General features: G+C 35.8%; 1 protein-coding gene across 5 annotated transcripts in view; it reads left to right on the plus strand.

Annotated features, from left to right (window-relative positions):
- TSHR (thyroid stimulating hormone receptor) overlaps positions 1-20,656 on the plus strand; it is a 163,029-nt gene that overhangs the window by 71,911 nt on the left and 70,462 nt on the right. For 4 of the 5 annotated variants that reach the window (XM_044230780.1, XM_044230779.1, XM_044230781.1 and 1 more), the window contains one exon: positions 19,023-19,094. The exons of the other annotated variant lie outside the window; for it this stretch is intronic. In XM_044230780.1, coding sequence (XP_044086715.1) covers positions 19,023-19,094 — 72 coding nt within the window. The remainder of the gene's footprint in view (positions 1-19,022; positions 19,095-20,656) is intronic. 5 annotated transcript variants of the gene reach the window in all.

The raw sequence follows: 20,656 nt of genomic DNA on the forward strand, positions 1-20,656 counted from the left end.
ATATTGAAAGGAGTCCTCTAAGCAAAGAGAAAGCCTAAAAGTAACATAGACCAGAAGGGAACAGAGACAATATACAGTAACAGTTATCTTAGAGGCAATACAATGGCACAAAATTCGTATCTTTCAATAGTTAACCTGAATGTAAATGGGCTAAATGCCCTGAATCAAAAGACACAGGGTATCAGACTGGATAAAAAAATAAGACCCATCGATATGCTGTCTTTAAGAGACTCATTTTAAACCCAAAAACACCTTCAGATTTAAAGTGATGGGGTAGAAAATAATTTACCATGCTAATGGAAATCAAAAGAAAGCTGGAGTGGCAATCCTTTTATCAGACAAATTTGATTTTAAACCAAAGACTATAAGAAGAGATGAGGAAGGACACTATATCATATAAAGAGTCTGTACATCAAGAAGATCTAACGATTTTAAATATCTCTACCCCTAACAAGGGAACAGCCAATTATATAAGCTAATTATTTAAAAAAATGAAATAAACACCTTGACTATAATACAATGATAGTAGGAGACTTTAACACACTCCTCAGTGAAATGGACAGATCATCAAAGCAAAAGATCAACAAGGAAATAAAAGCTTTAAATGATACACTGGACCAGATGGACATCACAGATATATTCAGCACATTCTATGCCAAAGAAACAGACTACACATTCTTTTCTAGGACATATGGTACATTCTCAAGAATAGATCACATCCTGGGTCACAAATCAGGTCTCAACCAGTACCAAAAGTCTAAAATCATTCCCTGCATGTTTTCAGACAACAATACTTTGAAACTAGAACTCAACCACAAGAGGAAAGTGGGAAAGAACTCAAATACATGGAGGCTAAAAAGCATCCTACTAAAGAATGAATGGATCAACCAGGAAACTAAAGAAGAATTTTTAAAAAAATATGGAAACTAATGCAAATAAAAACAGCTGTTCAAAAACATTGGGATGCAGGAAAAGTGGTCCTTAAGAGGAAAGTATATAGCTATACCAGCCTTTCTCAAGAAATAAGAAAGGTCTCAAATACACAACCTAACCCTACACCTAAAGGAGCTAGAGAAAGAACAGTAAAGAAAGCCTAAACCCAGCAGGAGAAGAGAAATAATAAAGATCAGAACAGAAGTCAATGAAATAGAAACCAAAAGAATGGTAGAACAAATCATCAAAACTAGCAGCTGGTTCTTTGAAAAAATTTATAAGATTGGTAAACCGCTGGCCAGACTCATCAAAAAGAAAAGAGAAAGGACCTAAATAAATCACGAATGAAAGAGGAGATATCACAACCAACACCAAACAAATACAAACAATTATAAGAACATATTATGAGCAACTATATGCCAGCAAATTTGACAATCTGGAAGAAATCGATGGATTTCTAGAGACGTTTAAACTACCAAAACTGAACCAGGAAGAAATAGAAAACCTAAACAGACTCATAACCAGTAAGGAGATTGAAGCAATCATCAAAATTCTCCCACAAAAAAGAGCCCAGGGTCAGACAGCTTCCCAGGGAATTCTACCAAACATTTAAAGAAGAATTAATACCTATTCTGAAACTGTTCCAAAAAATAGAAATGAAAGGAAAACGTCCAAACTCATTTTATGAGGCCAGCATTACCTTGATCCCCAAACCAGACAAAGACCCTACGAATACCCTTGATGAACATGGATGTCAAAATTTTCATGAAGCTCCTAGCCAATGGGATCCAACAGTACATTAAAAGAATTATTCACCATACCAAGTGGGATTTTCTAGGCTGCAAGGTTGGTTTAAGATCTGCAAATCAATCAATGTGATACATACATTAATAAAAAAAAAAGAACAAGAACCATATGATACTCTCAATAGTTACAAAAAATGCATTCAACGAAGTGCAACATTTTTCTTGATTAAAATTCTTCACAGTAGGGATAGAGGGTATATACCTCAATATCATAAAAGTCATCTATGGAAAACCCAGAGCAAATATCATTCTCAGTGGCAGCTTTTCCCCTAAGGTCAGGAAACGGCAGATATCTCTATTACCACTGCTCTTCAACATAGTACAAGAAGTCCGAGCCTCAGCAATCAGACAACAAAAAGAAATAAAATGCATCCAAATCAGCAAAGAAGTCAAACTCTCACACTTTGCAAATGATATGATACTTTATGGTAAAACACAAAAGACTCCACCCCATAACTACTAGAACTCATACAGGAATTTAGTAAAGTGTCAGGATATATAACCAATGGACAGAAATCAGTTGCATTTCTATATACCAATAACAAGACAGAAGAAAGAGAAATTAAGGAGTTGATCCCATTTATAATTGCACCCAAAACCATAAGATACCTAAGAATAAATCTAACCAGAGAGGCAAAGAATCTGTGCTCAGAAAACTATGGAATACTCATGAAAGAAGTTGAGAAGACACAAAGAAATGGAAAAATGTTCCATGCTCATGGATTGGAAGAACAAATATTGTGAAAATGTCTACGCTGCCTAGAGCAATCTACACATTTAATGCAATCCCTATCAAAATAACATCAACTTTTTTTGAAGAAATGGAATAAATACTCCTAAAATTATTTTTAGTATTAGAAAAGACCCCAAATAGCCAAAGGAATGTTGAAAAAGAAAACCAAAGCAGTGTATACACACACACACATACACACACACACACACGTGCGCGCGCGCACACACAGAGGAATATTATACAGCCAACAGAAAATGACATGGATGGAACTGAAGGGTATTATGGTAAGCGAAATAAGTCAATCAGAGAAAGATAATTATCATGTGATCTCAATGATATGAAGAATTTGAGAAACAAGAGAGAGGATCATAGGAAAGAAAGGGAAAAATGAAATAAGACAAAACCAGAGATCAAGATTAAGATAAGAGACTCTTAATCTCAGGAAACAAACTAAGGGTTGCTGGAGTGGAGGGGGTGTGGGAGGAATGGGGTGACTGGGTGATGGACACTGGGGAGGGTATGGGCTATGGTGAGCACTATGAATAGTGTAAGACTGATGAATCACGGACCTGTACCCCTGAAACAAATAATACATTATATGTTAATTAAAAACAAATAATTTTTAACCAAATATCGGGGCACTCCATAGTCCAGTCAACAAATAAAATTAACCGTCACACTGTTCATACAAATATACTTTTTTTTACTTGACTCTCCTTTTCTCTAAAACCTTTAGCAATTAAAAATGCTAATCAAGAATATTATACATACATATCTACCAGTATGGCTAAAATTTAAAAGACTGATAATACCAGGTCCTGGTGGGGATGTGGAGTTAACCAGAATTCCCATTCATTACTGGTAAGAGTGAACATGGCACAATCATTTTGGAAACTGGCAGTTTCTATTGTAGTTAAATTTGTATTTACCTATAATCCATAAATCCCAATCCTAGGTATTTACCCAAGAGCAACAATTGTATATGTCCATGAAAAGATTTGTATGTGATAATGTTGGTGAGGATGCGGAGAAAGGGGGATCCTCTTACTTGACTGGTAGAAATGCAAGCTGGTGCAGCTACTCTGAAAACCAGTACGAAAGTTCCTAAAAAAATTAAAAATAGAGCTACCCTATGACCCAGAAATTGCACTACTAGGTATTAACCCAAAGATACAAATGTAATGATCCAAAGGGGCATTTGCACCCAAAGTTTATCGCAGCAAAGTCCACAGTAGTTAAACTATGAAAAGACCCCAGATGCCTATCAACAGATGAATGAATAACGAAGATGTGGTGTATACACACGCACACACACACACACCCCATGGAATATTATTCAGCCATCGTAAAAAAGAAATCTTTCCATTTCCAACAGCGTGGAAATGGAACTAGAGGATATTATGCTAAGCAAAACAAGTCAATCAAAGAAAGACAATTATCATGTCATTTCATTCATATATGGAATTTAAGAAACAAAACAGGAGTATAGAAGAAGGGAGGGAAAAATCAAACAAGACACAATCAGAGAGGGAGACAGACCATAAAAAAACCCTTAATCATAGGAAACTGAAAGTTGCCGGAGGGGATGGGAGCTTTAATCTTAATGGCCCCAAACTGGAAAAATATCAACTGCAGAAGAATAAACAAGGTGCACATATTCATAATTAGCAATAAAAGAAACAACTGATGGGTGAAACAATGTGGACAAATCTCAAAAACATTACACTGAACAAAAGAAGCCAGACAGAAAATGGTGGCTATTGTGTGATTACATTTATGTGAAGTTAATAAAAAGAAGCAATCGTGGTGGCAGAATTCGGGACAATGGGTTATTTTCTGAGAGGGGTGGAGTTAGTAATTGGAAAGGGGCACATGGGAACTTTCTGGGATGATGGAGATAGTCTATATATTTAAGTTTTGTGGAAAAAGCAGTTGTACTTTGTTTTTTCAAGTTTTTCTTTAAATTTCAGTTAGTTAACATACAGTGTAATATTAGTTTCAGGTGAACAATGCAGCATTTCAGCACTTGCAAATACCACCCAGGGCTCACCACAAGGGCACTTCTTAATCCCATCATCTATTTAACCCATCCTCCGCCACCTCCCCTCTGGTAACCGTCGGTTTGTTCTCTATAGTCAAGAGTCTATTTCTTGGTCTTCCTCTCTCTCTCACTCTCTCTATTTTTATCCCTATTGCTAATTTGTTGTTTTGTTTTGTTTTTTTCTCAAATTCCACATAGGACTGAAATCATATGGTATCTGTCTTTCTCTGACTGACTTATTTTGTTTAGCATAATACTCCCTAGCTCCATCCATGTTGTTGCAAAGGGCAATATTTAATTCTTTTATGGCTGAGTAATATTCCATTTTGGTGTGTGTGTATATATATAAATGTATGTATGTGTGTATATATATATATACATATATATGTGTGTATATATGTGTGTATTTGCATGGATATGTATATGCATGTGTATACACATATGCATATGTGTGTATATATAAATGTGTGTGTATGTATGCATGTATGTATACATACATGTATGTATATATTCATCAGGTGATGGACACTTGATCTGTTTCCATAATTCGGCTATGGTGGATAATGCTGATAAACATCAGGGAGTATGTATCCCTTTGAATTAGTATTTTTGTATTCTCTGGGTAAATACCAAGTAGTGCAATTACTGGATCCTAGGGTAGTTCTATTTTTAATTTTTCAAGGAAGTCCCATGCTGTTTTCTACAGTGGCTGCACCAGTTTGCATTCCCACCAACAGAGCAAGAGGATTCCCTGTTCTCCAATATCCTCACCAGTACTTCTTGTTTCTTGCATTGATTTTAGCCATTCTGACAGGTGTTATATCTCATTGTAGTTTATATTTGTATTTTCCTGATGCTGAGTGATGCTGAGTATTGTTTCATGTGGGTATTGGCTATCTGTTTGTCTTTCTTCAGAAAAATGTGTATTCATGTCTTCTGCCCATTTTTTATCTGCAATATGTTTATAGTTTTTATAAGTTCTTTACCTATCTTGAATATAAATCCTTTATTGGTTATGTCATTTGCATATATATATCTCTTCTCCCACTCAGTAGGTTGCCTTTTAGTTTTGTTGATTGTTTCCTTCACTATAGAGAAGAATTTATTATTTTGTTTTACTTGCCTCAGGAGACATGCCTAGAAAGAAGTTGCTACATATAATGTCAAAGAAGTTACTGCCTGTGTTCTCTTCTAGTATTATGGTTTGAGTTCTCACATTTAGTTAGTTCTTTAATCCATTTTGAATTTATTTTTGTTCATGGTATAAGAAAGTGTCCAGTTTTCCCAAAACCTTTTGTTGAAGAAACATTTGTTTTCTTTCTTTTTTTTAATCATGTTCAGTTAGCCACTGTATAGTATAGAATTAGTTTTTGATGTAGTGTTCAATGATTCATTAGTTAGGTATAACATTTGTTTTCTCACTGGATATTCTTTCCTTCCTTGTCAAAGATTAATTGGCCATATACATGTGGGTTCATTTCTGGATTATCTATTCTGTTCCATTGATCTATGTGTCTATTTTTGTTCCAGTACCATACTGTTTTGATTACTACAGTTTTATAACTTGAATTCCAGAATTGTGATTATTTTTCCAAGGTTACTTTGGCTATTCAGGGTCTTTTGTGATTACATACAAATTTTAGGATTATTTGTTCTAGTTCTAAACTATTAAACCATAGTTCAATGGTTTAAAATATCGTCAGTATTTTAAAAAGGGTGGCATTGAAAGTGCACACTGCTTGGGTAGTATAGACATTTTAATAATATTGACTCTTCTGATCCATGAGCATAGAATGTCTTTCCATTTCTTTGTGTCATCTTCAATTTCTTTCATCAGCGTTTTATAGTTTTCAGAGTTAGGTCTTTCACATCTTTGGTTAGGTTTATTCCTATATATCTTATTGGTTTGATGCAATTGTAAATGGGACTGATTCCTTAATTTCTCTTTCTGCTGCTTCATTATTGGTGTATAGAAATGCAATCGATTTCCGTACATTGATTTTGTACCCTGCAACTTTACTGAATTTATCAGTTCTGGCAGTTTTTTGGTGGAGTCTTTCAGGTTTCCTATTTATAGTATCATGTCATCTGCAAATAGTGAAAGTTTTACCTCTTCCTTGCTAATTTGGATGCTTTTTATTTCTTTTTGTTTTCTGATTGCTGTGAATAGGACTTTCAGTTCTACGTTGAATCGAAGTGGTGAGAGTGGACATCCCTCTCTTGTTCCTGACCATAGAGGAAAAGCTCTCAGTTTTTTCCCACTGAGGAAATTTTATTTACACTCTGGGTTTTTCATAGATGACCTTTATTATGTTGAGGTATGTTCCCACTAAACCTGCTTTGTTGAGGGTCTTTATCATGAATGGATGTTGTAGTTTGTCAAATGCTTTCTCTGCATCTATTGAAATGACCATATGGTTCTTGGGGCACCTGTGTGGCTCAGTGGGTTTAAGCCTCTACCTTTACCTCAGGTCATGAGCTCAGGGTCCTGGGATCGAGCCCTGTATCAGGCTCTCTGCTCAGCAGGGATCCTGCATCCCCCTCTCTCTCTACCTGCCTCTCTGCCTACTTGTGATCTCTGTCAAATAAATAAATAAAATCCTTAAAAAAAAAAAAAGAATCATATAGTTCTTATCCTTCCTTTTATTAATGTCATAGATCACGTTCATTGATTTGCAAATATTGAACCACCTTTCAACCCAGGAATAAGTCCCATTTGATTGTAGTGAATGATTTTTTAATGTATTGTTGCATTTGGTTTGCTCATATTTTATTGAGAACTTTTTTATCTATGTTCATCAGGGCTGAACATTGTTCTCTTTTTTAGTGGTGTCTTTATCTAGTTTTGGTATCAGGATAATGCAGGCCTCATAGAATGAATTTGAAAGTTTTCCTCCTTTTTCTATTTTTTTGGGAATAGTTTGAGGAGAATAGGTATTAATACTTCTTGAAATGGTTGATAGAATCTGCCCATGAAGCCATCTGCTCCTCAATTTTTGTTTATTGGGAGGATTTTGATTACTGATTCAATTTCTTTGCTGCTTATCAGTTTGTTCAAATTTTCTATTTCTTCCTGTTTCAGTTTTGATAATTTATATGTTTCTATGAATTTATCCATTTCATCTAGGTTGCCCAATTTGTTGGCATTTAGTTTTTCATAATATTCTCTTATAATGGTTTTTATTTCTGTGGTGCTGGTTGCTGTTTCTCTTCTCTCATTTGTGATTTTATTTATTTAAATCCTTTCTCTTTTCTTTTTGATAAGTCTGGATAGAGGTTTATCAATTTTATTAATTTTTTCAAAGAATCAGCACCTGGTTTCATTGATCCATTACACTGGTTTTTTGTAATTTCTATATTATTTATTTCTGCTCTAATGTGCATTATTTACTTCCTTCTGCTGGCTTTAGGCTTCATTATTATTCTTTTTCTAGCTCCTTTAGGTGGTAAGTTTAGATTTTTCATTTGAGATTTCCCTCACTTGTTGAGGTAGGCCTATATTGCTACAAACTTCCTTTTTAGAACTGCTTTTGCTATATCCCAAAGGCTTTAGGCTGTTATATTTTCATTTTCTTTGTTTCTATATAGTTTTAAATTTCCTTTTTGATTTCCTGGTTGACCAGTTCCTTGTTTCGTAGCATGTTATTAGACCTCCATGTATTTGTGGTTTTTCCAGACTTTTTCTTGTGCTTGACTTCTAGTTTCATAGTGTTGTTGTCAAAAAGGTACATGGTATGGGGAAAGCCCATATTTTGATCCAGGTCCTGGTCATGCAAATATATGTGTACATATACACTTGTACACATTTAAGTATATAAGTATACATTTAAAGATGTGTGTATCTTTCTTGATGTAAATTACAAAAATTATCCCAAATAATGAAATACAAAAAGTATCCCAAATAATGAAATAAAACCAAATTTTATTATATATGTATATATGCATATATATAAAAATATATACATATGTATACATATATATACATATGTATAAAAATATATACACATATGTATATATACATATGTGTAAAAATATATACATATATATGTATATATACATATATATATTTTTTAAATATGGAGAACTAAACCAAATGCCATGATAGAAACTCTAGCCCAGATGGCCTAAGCTAGATAATTTCCATATAGCCAAACCTGTCAAGCCATTGCTTGAGTTTCTAAGTCTAAAATCACAAAAGTTAAAGCCCAGATGGGAATTAACTATCTCAAAATGATGATTCATTGCTGCCTTTGGAATCTGGTGGTGTGTTGGAATATCATATCTTGAGTTTTAGGCATCATCTGGTATTTTTGTATTATTTGTAAATAATTCAGCAGGAACACTGACTAGAATGCCATTCTACTATTGAAACAAAATCACAGATAGCATAGATTAAAATTTTTTCATATTTTAAAATACAGTCTATATGTAGCATAAAGAGTCCCAAATGTTTGACTGCATGACCCTTCTGGATCTACATTCCTGACTTTAATTCCTCTGCTTGCTACATTCCTCATACTCACCACAGCATATATATATATATATATATATATATATATATATATATATATAAAAAATACACAATAGTAAAGAAGATTCACCAATAAGAATCTTCTCAGCAAAGTTTAAAACAGTAGGCAAATGATAAATGTCATATTAATATTGTCCATTTTATAATCCACAGTTTCACAATATTTAAGTATCTGGATTATTTTTCTACTACCGGTACTTTTTTTGGTAATGTTGACTAGTCCAGTGTTGCATATTTGACACATTTCAGTGAAATATTGGTTGATTGACTGACACAAGTATTTAATACTAAAGGAGGCCTTTGAAATGCAAATGAGGATATTAAACAAACAAGGTCGGTGCAGAATCACAAAATATTCTCAGCCTGATTGCCCAGAGACTAAAAATGTCACACACAAATGGGAGGTTGGTGTTTCTGGCCCACCCAAGCTTAGCCATAGCAAAGAGGATCAATCATGCTTCTCAACCCAGGAAAATTCAGTCATGTTCATCCATTCATACTTTACATTCTTTAATAAATAGGGGCTGTAGTGGGAAACATGCAGCATTGATCAACTAAAACTCACACCCACAAGTGTACACATACATACAAACTATGTATTTATGATTCCAGAGAACTTGTACAAAACAAAATGTTGGAATGTTGATTCAATTTACATGCTCCTAAAGTTTCAGTGAAATGAGCCTATAATCATGTGGAAAATGTAATAGCACAAATTGTTCTTGTTGGAACATAGAGAACTGTCTGTTCTCTTTGCTAGCATTAACCAGGTTTCCCTCCCTGTTTCTATGGCAAGAAAAAAAGACAGTTCTTAAAATTGGATCTTATTCTGCAAATCTTGAAATCAGTTCAGGGGCACTTCACATGCATTGCTAGTTCTGCATTGTATCTTCTAAATGCAGACATTTGGCAAGTCCAAAAGAAATGTTTGATTCTAAGTCATACCCTCATTGATCATCCTTTGTTAAATAAGTCATAGAAAAATAAATTAAATTGCATCAGCAGCTTAAGTATATATATATATTTTTAAATATTTTATTTATTTATTTGACAGACAGAGATCACAAATAGACAGAGAGGCAGGCAGAGAGAGAGGAGGAAGCAGGCTCCCTGAGGAGCAGAGAGCCCTACTCGGAGCTCGATCCCAGGACCCTGGGATCATGACCTAAGCCCAAGGCTGAGGCTTTAACCCACTGAGCCACCCAGGTGCCCCTCAGCAGCTTAAATATTGATTCTCTCTTAAATATTTATTATAAAATACATTTACTATTATAAATATTTATTATTAAATATTTGTTCTTTCCATATGCTAAAGCCAACTTGTTTAACTACTACATGTATATGCTTCACTTAGGATATAAAACTATAAACTTTTTTCCCCAATGTATGTGATGCCTTCATCATTAATAGTAAATACTGTTACTAATAGTAAATACTGTTACTACTCATATGAGGTACATTTTCTGTTTTTTCATTTTATAGTAGAGAGCATAATCATGGCCTTCTCATTTTGAGCATAAAAAGCAAATAAAAAACAGAGTCTCTTCAGTCCCTAGTATATTTCCATATGAAATAACTACTACTTTGATGCTAATTCTTTGGATAATAGCATAACACCTTGAAGCTTTTCTGATGTTTTTGTCAACAGAATATATATGTATTCTTCCTTTTCCACAAATATTCAAAACTTATTCTGAAAGAAAAATAAAATATTCTAGCCAAATAATCACATCATTTGCCTTTCCTCTCTCCCATCTGCTCTTAAGGCAGCAGCGATTACAGTGTTACAAGATTCTTTGAAAATGCAGACAATGGAAAGAACATCCAGCTGCTCACTCCTATGGGAACGGACAGAGAAACAGGTTGATAATAACCACTTATCAGTTAGCTCTAGCTACCAAGTTACTGCCTAACAAAACAACCATAAAACCTCCATAACGTTTAGGTCTCATGCCTCTCGGGTCAGCGAGGGATCAACAAGACATCCACACGTTACAATAATTTATTCTCCATGACCCTCAGCCAATAAACATGCTATCTTTATTATTTAATTAGCTAGATACCACTACCAGTCAATTATTTTTGCTCTTTATTTGAAGAGAAATAGGTACTTTGGAGAAAACTTCCTACATGTTTTCATAATGTTGATCGGCTAAAAGTAGGGAAGAAAGTGAAGGAAGGGTTAAGCTAACATGTGGTGAATTTTAGAGTTGCAGCTAAGATGATTTATACCAATTTACATTTTTTAACTCACTAATGGGTTTATTTTTCCAGATAGTATATACATTACTATGAATATATCCAGGTAAAACGTATAAGCTGCTAAACTGAAATTTTTTTATGATCAATTGCTATTCTGATCATTCATTCTTTCAACATTATTGAAATCAGTCTTCTGTCTTGGGCTACATTATAATCATCATGATATTAACTAAGTGCATCCAATAATTGATCATTTATTTTCATCTTAGGCTGGGATGCCTAGCATTTCCCCTTTCACTTTTGTTCAGGATTGATTGTGTATAGTATATCATTAGTAAGACAGTGGTTCTGAGACCCATTATCCTCCTTGGTCTATTTGTATTGGTGGGCTTTCTTGGGGGAAGAATCAGGCTGAAAAGAATGAGCAAAATGTTAGCATGTCCAAACATTTTTGTCTTGTAAAACATGTTGTGCTGTGTAGAGGATGAAAAAACATCTTTTCCTACCCTTCTAGCTTTTCAGCTATGACTCAATAATCAAAAAGAGATTAAACAAGAGAAAGGCATACCAACTTACTTTATGTAAGTTTTACGTGACCTGGGAGCGTTTAGGAAGAAAGGCAGACTTGAAGAAATAACTAAACCTGTGCATTTGTATGCTAGGTTGGATAAAGAATGGAAAGTGGTGATAAAATGTCATAGGACAAAGGGGTATAAGATAAGGATGACAAACTGCGGGAAATATAGCAAGGCCTGTTTGTTCAGATTCCTCCTTAGCATCCTACTGTCTTCAGAAATAAGGTTGCTTCTTTCTTCTGGGTACAGAGAAGGAACCTCTTCTATGAGAGTCTTATGACCAGCGTTAGCAGCGGAGAGGGGTTAGCGAGTTCTTTCTGAACCTGCTGTTTCTCAGATCCCTCCAGCTTAAAATATTCGGCAAACTAAGCTGTCATATTTTGGGGTAACTTGTTCTGAACCCCATTATTCTCCCATCTGAAATCCCCCCCCCAAAGTTTGACAGTCCAGAAACTTAGTTGATAGATCATCCCGTATCCCAGTGAACCAGTCTCTGAATCCTATGACTAGGTCAGTCCTACAGATTGTTTCATTTCAGAAGGCAGTGAAAGGGACGGGAGTAAGGTACCCACCTAAGTTAGGCTTCTAATGGTGTTAATAATCAGGCATTTAATGAGGGACATTTCTGAGGAAATAGAAGTAAAAAGTTAATGGTTCCAACAAACTATAAATTCAGTTTTTGAATCCAGAGGGCAGTCAGTCAAGATTTCTAGACGGTGGGCTCAAAGCATCTTTAAGTAACATAGTTAGGACAGGCAGTAGACGATTAATAAAATTTTGGTTTGTAGTTTGAATATCTCTGGTGATAGGGTTGGACATTCTGGTGAAATTTTTGAGTGACCTACATGGCCAAAGATACAAAGAGTGCCCATACATGATCTGTTATTATGACTTCCTAAAAGTGTTTATCATCATCCAGCTTCAGCTTATAGGACTTTGGGAAATAGTTTCGTTTCTGGTGATGCCAAGTCAGGAAGATGAGAGAAATGTTGGCTACATTAACAACCGACAAAATGCAAAAATAGCAGGATCTGATTTAAAGGAGATGAAAAATGGCTCAAAGATCATGAACATTTACAAGGGCAAATAGTACTGTTTCACTGAAACAACATTTTTCTCTACAGTCACCTCCATTTCTACCAAAGATAATCCAAGGCTATTTTTATTTGCAAAAATAAATCTAATCTTATTAAACTTGGCCTATTTGAGTGTAACAAGAAAAGGCAACTGGTTATATACGTTCTTCTTAAAAGTCTGTTTTGCAGGGATCCTCTGGAAAAACTCAGTTAGTTCAGAGAATATTATTTAGAATTTGATTTGGGGAAATTTGTCAAAAATGTCAAAAGATTTGAACACTTAATTAAATAAGATCCTGGTCATCTATTTAGCCAAAGTGACAATAAAACATTTTATAGGCAAATACAGAAGGTTACATAGTTGTGAACAAAACCCTCTGCTCTTTTAGTATTAAGAAAGTTAGGTTTTCTTAAGTAATCAAAAGACCTTGTAAAGACAACATGAAGCATAGGAAATTACTTTGATAAAACACAGAATCTTTGTTTCCTAGGCAACTTTCTTAATAGCTAACCAATGACTTGCATACGCTGGCAGGCAAAAAGCCAAGCAAGGCTCTCAGGACACAAAACAAAACAAAAAACCCAAACAAGCAGGAAAGAAATAGCTGTTCCTGGAGAAAAGGATCAATAAACAATAGGTACTCAAAACTAAAGTCACAAGTGTCACAATCCAAATAACTAATTCTTACAAATATTTTTTCCTGCTCACCTGAATTTGGAAAGGAAAGGGCAAGGAGAAATGTCTACATTCCTCTCTTGACTAAGCACTAAGATAGAGATGGAAGACATTGACATGTTAAGAATTCTTACCTTCTGGGGCACCGGGGTGGCTCAGTGTGTTAAGCCTCTGCCTTTGGCCCAGGTCATGATCTCAGGGTCCTGGGATTGAGCCCCGCATTGGGCTCTCTGTTCAGTGAGGAGCCTGCTCCCCCCTCTCTCTCTGCCTACTTGTGATCTCTCTCTGTCAAATAAATAAATAAAATAAAATAAAAAGAATTCTTACCTTCTACTGGCTTTCTGTCAGTTGTCCCAGACCTCAATTGCAGTGTCCAAGGTGAGGGCAATATTCCAGCCTTTTACTATCCAATCCCCATCACCAGAAACTGTAGGGGAGGAAAATAATGTGTTTTTCCTTCTATCCTGCAAGTTCCTCAGCTGGGGCTTTGTAATAAAAGATTAACAAGAGAAAAACATAAAAATCTATTTACTATAATTTGTATGTGTCACAGAGGTCTTTGTAAAGAAATGAAGGCATAAAGAAGTGATTAAACCTCAGCATTTTTATGCTAGCTTGATGAAGAATGGAAAGTCATGGAAAAACATGATAGAACCAAAGGTTATGAACTAAGGGTAATGAACTGGAGGAAGCTTTGCAAGGTTTGTTCATTCAGGTTCCTTCGGTATTTTCAGAGATAAAGCTATAAGGCAGGACGTCTCTCACATGAGGGTCTTATGATTTGTTTCAGAAGAGAAGAGGAATCAGAGAGTTCTTCCTACGCCTCCCATTTCTCAAATACCTCCAGCTTAAAATGTCCAATATGCTAAGTTACTGTGGTTTGGGTTACTGTACCCTGAACTCCATTATCTATAACTTAGTAGTAGGGAAAAATCTTTGTGTTTATGTGTGTCAAAGAGAGATAATTCAAGAAACATGGATTATATATATCAGAAATTCATATATTGGGAAAGGATATAAATGTTATTTGAATCTTTAATCTTTTACTCAAAGTCTATGAAATTGCATTTAGATGGATTTCTGTTCCACGTCAGACTTCTTAGATACCACTGTAAACTTACTCTAATTTTCTTCTCAATTAAATACGTCATTTTCTTCTGAACACAGAATAAATGCCCTAATGTTTAATCAATGAAAGTTACAAATTGGGTCCACATTACCTACAAGCAATATGGGGCATCTTATGATTAAGTATGCCCTCAAGATTCATGTCTTAGGACATGCTTTATACATAGGACTACCTTTGAGCTTGAGAAACTCAATCTCCTTGGGTGATACCCAACAGGTGTGTATTTTATCCTTTGTTTTCCTTTGGCATGGCCCAATTTTCCTGGGAGATTTTAATCAAATGACTGTTGTTCTCTTTTTTTTTTTTTTTTTTAACTACAGAATCTGGACCAACAGCTTTTAATCAATCAAATTAAGGGAATGTAAGTGGGAGACCTATGAGGAAGAGTGGGTAATTTATAGGACTTGAATTTTTGAAATGATATTAAAGCAACAGTGGGTTTCATGCTGAAACACCAAGAGCTAACAATTTACACTTTCACCATTCACATCACCTCCCCTCCCCCAAGTTAACAGATCCTCATATAAATTAATTTGGTCTTGCTGATGCACTGATTAGGCTGATTGCAGATATATTTCTTTTTATTATTATTATTTTTAACCCTTTCCTATTTCTCCCCGAATTCCTTGTTGTTGATAATTTTTAAAATTAGCATATAATGTATTCTTTGTTTCAGCGGTACAGGTCTGTGATTCATCAGTCTTACATAAATGACAACACTCACCATAGCACACAGTCTTCCCAATCTCCATTACCCAGCCACCCATCCTTCCCACCCCCTTCACCTCCAGCAACCCTCAATTTATTTCCTGATATTAAGAGTCTCTTATGGCTTGTCTCCCTCTCTGGTTTCATTTTGTTTCATTTTTCCCTCCTTTCCCCTATGATTCTGTCTTGTTTTTCAAATTCCTCCTATCAGTGAGATCATATGATAATTATCTTTCCCTGATTGGCTTATTTCACTTAGCGTAATACCCTCTAGTTCCATTCATATTGTTGCAAATTGCAAGATTTCCCTTTTGATGGCTGTATAGTATTCCTGTGTGTGGTGTGTGTGTGTGTGTGTGTGTGTGTGTGTGTGTCTATGTGTGTGTTGTGTATCACATCTTTATCCATTCATCTGTCAATGGACATCCAGGCTCTTTCCATAGTTTGGCTATCGTGGACATTGCTGCTATAAACAATCAGGGGCATGTGCCCCTTCAGATCACTACATTTGTATCTTTAGGGTAAATACCCAGTAGTGTTACTGCTGGGTTGTTGGGTAGCTCTATTTTCAACTTCTTGAGAAACTTCCATACTGATTTCCAGAGTGGCTGCACCAGCTTGCATTCCCACCAACAGTGTAGGAGGCTTCCCCTTTCTCCACATCCTCATCAACTGTTGTTTCCTTGTTAATTTTAGCCATCCTTCCTGGTGTGATATGATATCTCATTGTGGTTTTGATTTGTCTTTCCCTGATGCTGAGTGATGGTGAGCACTTTTTCATGTGTCTGTTGGCCATTTGGATGTGTTCTGCCCATTTCTTGATTGAATTATTTGTTCTTTGGGTGTTGAGTTCGAGAAATTCTTCATAGATTTTGGATACTAGCCCTCTATCTGATATGTCATTTGCAAATATCTTCTCCCATTTTGTAGGTTGTCTTTTGGTTTTGTTGACTATTTCCTTTGCTGTGCAAAAGGTTTTTATCTTGGTGAAGTCCCAACAGTTCATTTTTGCCCTGGCTTCCCTTGCCTTTGGTGATGTTTCTAGGAAGAAGTTGACTAGGAATAAATAATTAATTATTAATATTATAATATTATAATTTAATGATTAATTCAAATAAATAAATAAATAATCTTTTTTTAAAAAAAGAGTAGTGTCCCAATTGTGCCACAGCTCATGGTTTATGGTAACCCCAAGGTGAGAGGCACCCCCCCCAAGCTCCATCTCTGTAGCCAGCCTCCCCACTCTGATACCTGGGAGCTCTGCCACATTTGGGCACCCCCAGTCTTTCTGTGACCCTGAGGGTCTTGAGATCACTGTCCCAGGGAGGATTCCACCCACCACTTAGCCACTGAAGCAATGTCCCTCACCAGAACAGACTTGTAATAGTTCTGATTTTGTGCTCCACGGTTCTGTCGCTTGCCAAGAACCGGCTGACAGAGGCTTCCTTCCCCACCCCACCATAGTCTGTCTTCCCATATATTGCCTCAGATTCACTTCTCCACATGTCCTACCTTCCAGAAAGTAGCCGCTTTTCTGTTCATAGAATTGCTGCTATTCTTTTCTTTGATCTCCTGCTGACTTTGTAGTTCTTCAGAATGGTGTAATCACTATCTAGCTGAATTCCTGGGAGCAGATGAAATTTAGGTCTCCCACTCCTCCGCCATCTTGCTCATTCTTCCTGCATTTATATTTCTGGTTAGACAGACATGCTGTACCAGGTAAAAGGAACTGCTATAAATATAGGACCATTAGTAATGTGATGGTGAGGTGTTGGGGTGGGGAAGTGTTCTATAGTCTAGTGATTAGGTCTCAGTCTTTTAGTGAGCCTGTGCTCCAAACTCTGAACTTTATCAGTGTTTCTCAGTTTGTTTGTTTTTTCCCCCTTAAGTAGCACAGAACTGTTAGAGTGACCTGGGGTTGGGTATTGTCCCTACCCCAGGTCAGTTAGGCTCTGGTTAATAGTGTCCCCTGAGGGCAGGCCTGGGTAAGAACTGTGTGTTCTGATATATTTCTAAATGATCCCTTTCCCTTTGCCAGAAACACAAGGGGATTTTTTTTCCCTAATGCTTACCATTAGAACTTGTTTGAGCTCCTGGAGGTAAATCTTACAAAACTGTGGAGGTTCCCTATGACTGTGTCCCCTGGAAATTTATCAACACTACGCTTCCAGCAATTCATCAGTCCAGTATAGGTTTCCTACCCTGACACTGGTTCTCCCTGTGGTTGCCACACATCGGTCTCTGCCCTGGGAGTCTGGGACTCCTGTCATTTGCCTGGCTGTCTTGAGAACAGCAGTTTTCCCTGCGTCTTCCGTTCACCAAGAAGAGTTGTTCGGTTTTCAGTCTGTTCAGTCTGTTCAGCTTTTCACTTATTGTTAAGAGGGAGAGGTGACTTCCAGGCTTCCAGAACCAGAAACCAGAAGCTCCAAATGCATTTCAGTGACTGCAAAAATTAGTAGTTCAAAGAATTCAGAAATCAAGGAAATATATTGTTGAGGGTGGAAAAAAACCAAACCCTGCAGCCTAGAAAGGAAACAATTTTTAGTCTAGTGCCATTAAATAAGGTAGTAAATAGATGATATATGATTGCTCATATTTATATGGCAAAACAGACCCAGGGAGAAGACAGTAAGTGTGATGAGGTATTATCTTTTTGCAAAGTGAGTTAGGACACCTTCTTTCCTATAGGAGTCTATCAAGCAGTCACGATATCCACAAAAAGAAGTCAAAAATAAAACACTTCAGGATGCCTGGGTGGCTCAGTTGGTTAAGTGTCTGCCTTCAGTTCAGGTCATGATCCCATGGTCGTGGGATGGAGCCAGCTTCTGCCTGCTGCTCCCCCTGCTTGTGCACATGCTGTCTCTCTCTTTCTCTGACAAATAAATAAAATCTTAAAAAAGAGGGGGAATACCTCGGTGGACAAACATCTTTAAATTCATGAAAATGTCTTATTACCTACAAGGAAAATAATCTCAGCCTTCTGAAAAGTATCCCAAAAAGTCAACTGGAAGAAAAGCCACAACCTTTAAGTTGATTATGCAATAAAGGTGTCACAAGAGAATTAGCTCCTTGTCAGTCAGTTATTTCCAAACAATATCAAGTGAAGGATAAGATCAAGGTAATGATTTAAGAGAACTTTGGTTGGGAAAAAAGATTGTAACCATACCACTATTTTTAATCTTTAAGATATATCACATGCATTTAATGCTTTTGATATGTTCTTCATATTCTTCATATGTGTTCTAGTAGCATTCTAAGATATTTCCATTGACATGTGCATGATATGAATTCAGTAGTCCTAATAATCTTATGTTTTATTGCTCACCAGTTAATAATTTGAATATGATGTTAAACAAGACATATGAGTTTACTGCAAATTCAAAGATGATGTTTGAAGTTTTATTTTCTGCATTTGAATCTCATTCTCAATTCTTGTTTTGTTGGGGGAAAACTGTCTGTTTTTTCTTGAGTATTAATCTTGTTGATCATGTATGATGGAATATGTATCATAAGGACCAGCATGCTTCTAATAATGTATGGTTCATAATTAAGGTGGCTTATTATAAAAGTCCAATGATTAAAACTCTAATTGTGTAACTGTTATTTTCATAGGAAGTTTATAGAGACTCATCTGAAAACCATTCCCAGTCATGCATTTTCAAATCTGCCCAATATTTCCAGGATGTAAGTCATTTTTTAATATAAATAAAAGTTTCCAACTGTGCCATGTTATTTTTTAAATGTGTTCTATAAAGACAAATACTTGATATATATGGTACTTGTATAAGTCAATATCTGCATCTTCAGTGTATGTAAAAATTTTATGTGCAAGATGTTTCTTTGATTTTGTTACATCTCTAAACCTAACTTCCTAACTGATTTATTAAACCTAATGCAAATTTAAATTAATTTGGTCTTGAAAATTTAATAATTCTCAATGTATTTTAATGTGTCTTGAGATGTGGCAAAACCTTAGCCAGGAATCTCCCCCATAAACAGATTTATATATCGAACTCTAGTCAATCTCTCTTATTTACCAATTCTTGGTTCACTTTTTACCAGTAGGAAAATGTTTACCTTTTGTCAGAAATGTAGGTAATGATTTCAGACTTCTCTCATTTAAAAAATAATAATAATAATAATTCTAAACCTTAGAAAATTTAATTGCTATATACTCAAGAGCAAGGATAAAAAGGACTTCCATATTGAGTTGACAAGAATAGAACTATATATGAAATGAATAAGGGCCTTATTTTGTTTAATGGATTCTGCCAAACAATGACGATAATTCAGGCACTTTAAGTGACAGTACAACCAGGAGCCACCTGTGTGATTTGGGCTAAATTCATTCATTTCATGACAATTCATTGTCTATTGTGTCATTTCAGTAGAATTTGACATTTTTAGTTGTTGTTACTAGAGGAGGGGGCTACTGGCATCTCATGGGTAGAGGTGAAGGATCTGCTAACCACCCTCCAGGGCTCAGAATATCCTTCCACAACAAAGGATTTTCTAGTCCCAGTGACTTGTCAGCAGTGCTGTGGCCGAGAAACCACCCCAGCTCAACATCTCTGCAGTCTTTGATTTTCCCGACCAGCCTTTCCTTTTTCAAATTCTTATCTCCTTTGGTTTCCTGGATATTGCTCTCATCCCTTTTTTTAACATCTTACCTTAGCTACTCTTTCTCAGTCTCCCTTCCTAGCTCCCTTTTCCATTTCATTCAATTCTTTAAAGATCAATTCATCCTTTATTTTGTCCAAGTTCCTTTATACCCTCTTCTCCTTGAATGAACATTCCTTGAATGAACACTCCTTGAATGAACCATTCCTTTAGCTTCACTATTACATAATACAACTAATTCCCAAATGAGTATCTCCAGCCCTGACTTGTTCCTACAGGTCAGGCCTTCTTTAGAAGCTTCCTTCCAAGTATCATCATCTTGATGTTCCACAGTCACTTCAAACAGCAAATCCAAAATAAACCCATCATCTTCCTGATAAATTGATCCTTCTCCTCCCTTTAATGGCATGACCATTTGATGACCTATAAGCTAAACGCTGTATTCCCCTTTAGCTCTCCTTTTTCCCTCAATTCCTATATAATTACCCATTTGATGTCTCTACTTGGATGTCCCAATAGCTTGACCATTACTCTATTCATTCATTCAACAAACATTTATTGAGCCCCAGTTTGTGTCTGGGACTTTGCTAGATGCTTCACATAAAACAGCTAATAATACTCATGGA

This window comes from Neovison vison, chromosome 13 (genome assembly GCF_020171115.1).
Source record: "Neovison vison isolate M4711 chromosome 13, ASM_NN_V1, whole genome shotgun sequence".
Taxonomy (NCBI): domain Eukaryota; kingdom Metazoa; phylum Chordata; class Mammalia; order Carnivora; family Mustelidae; genus Neogale; species Neogale vison.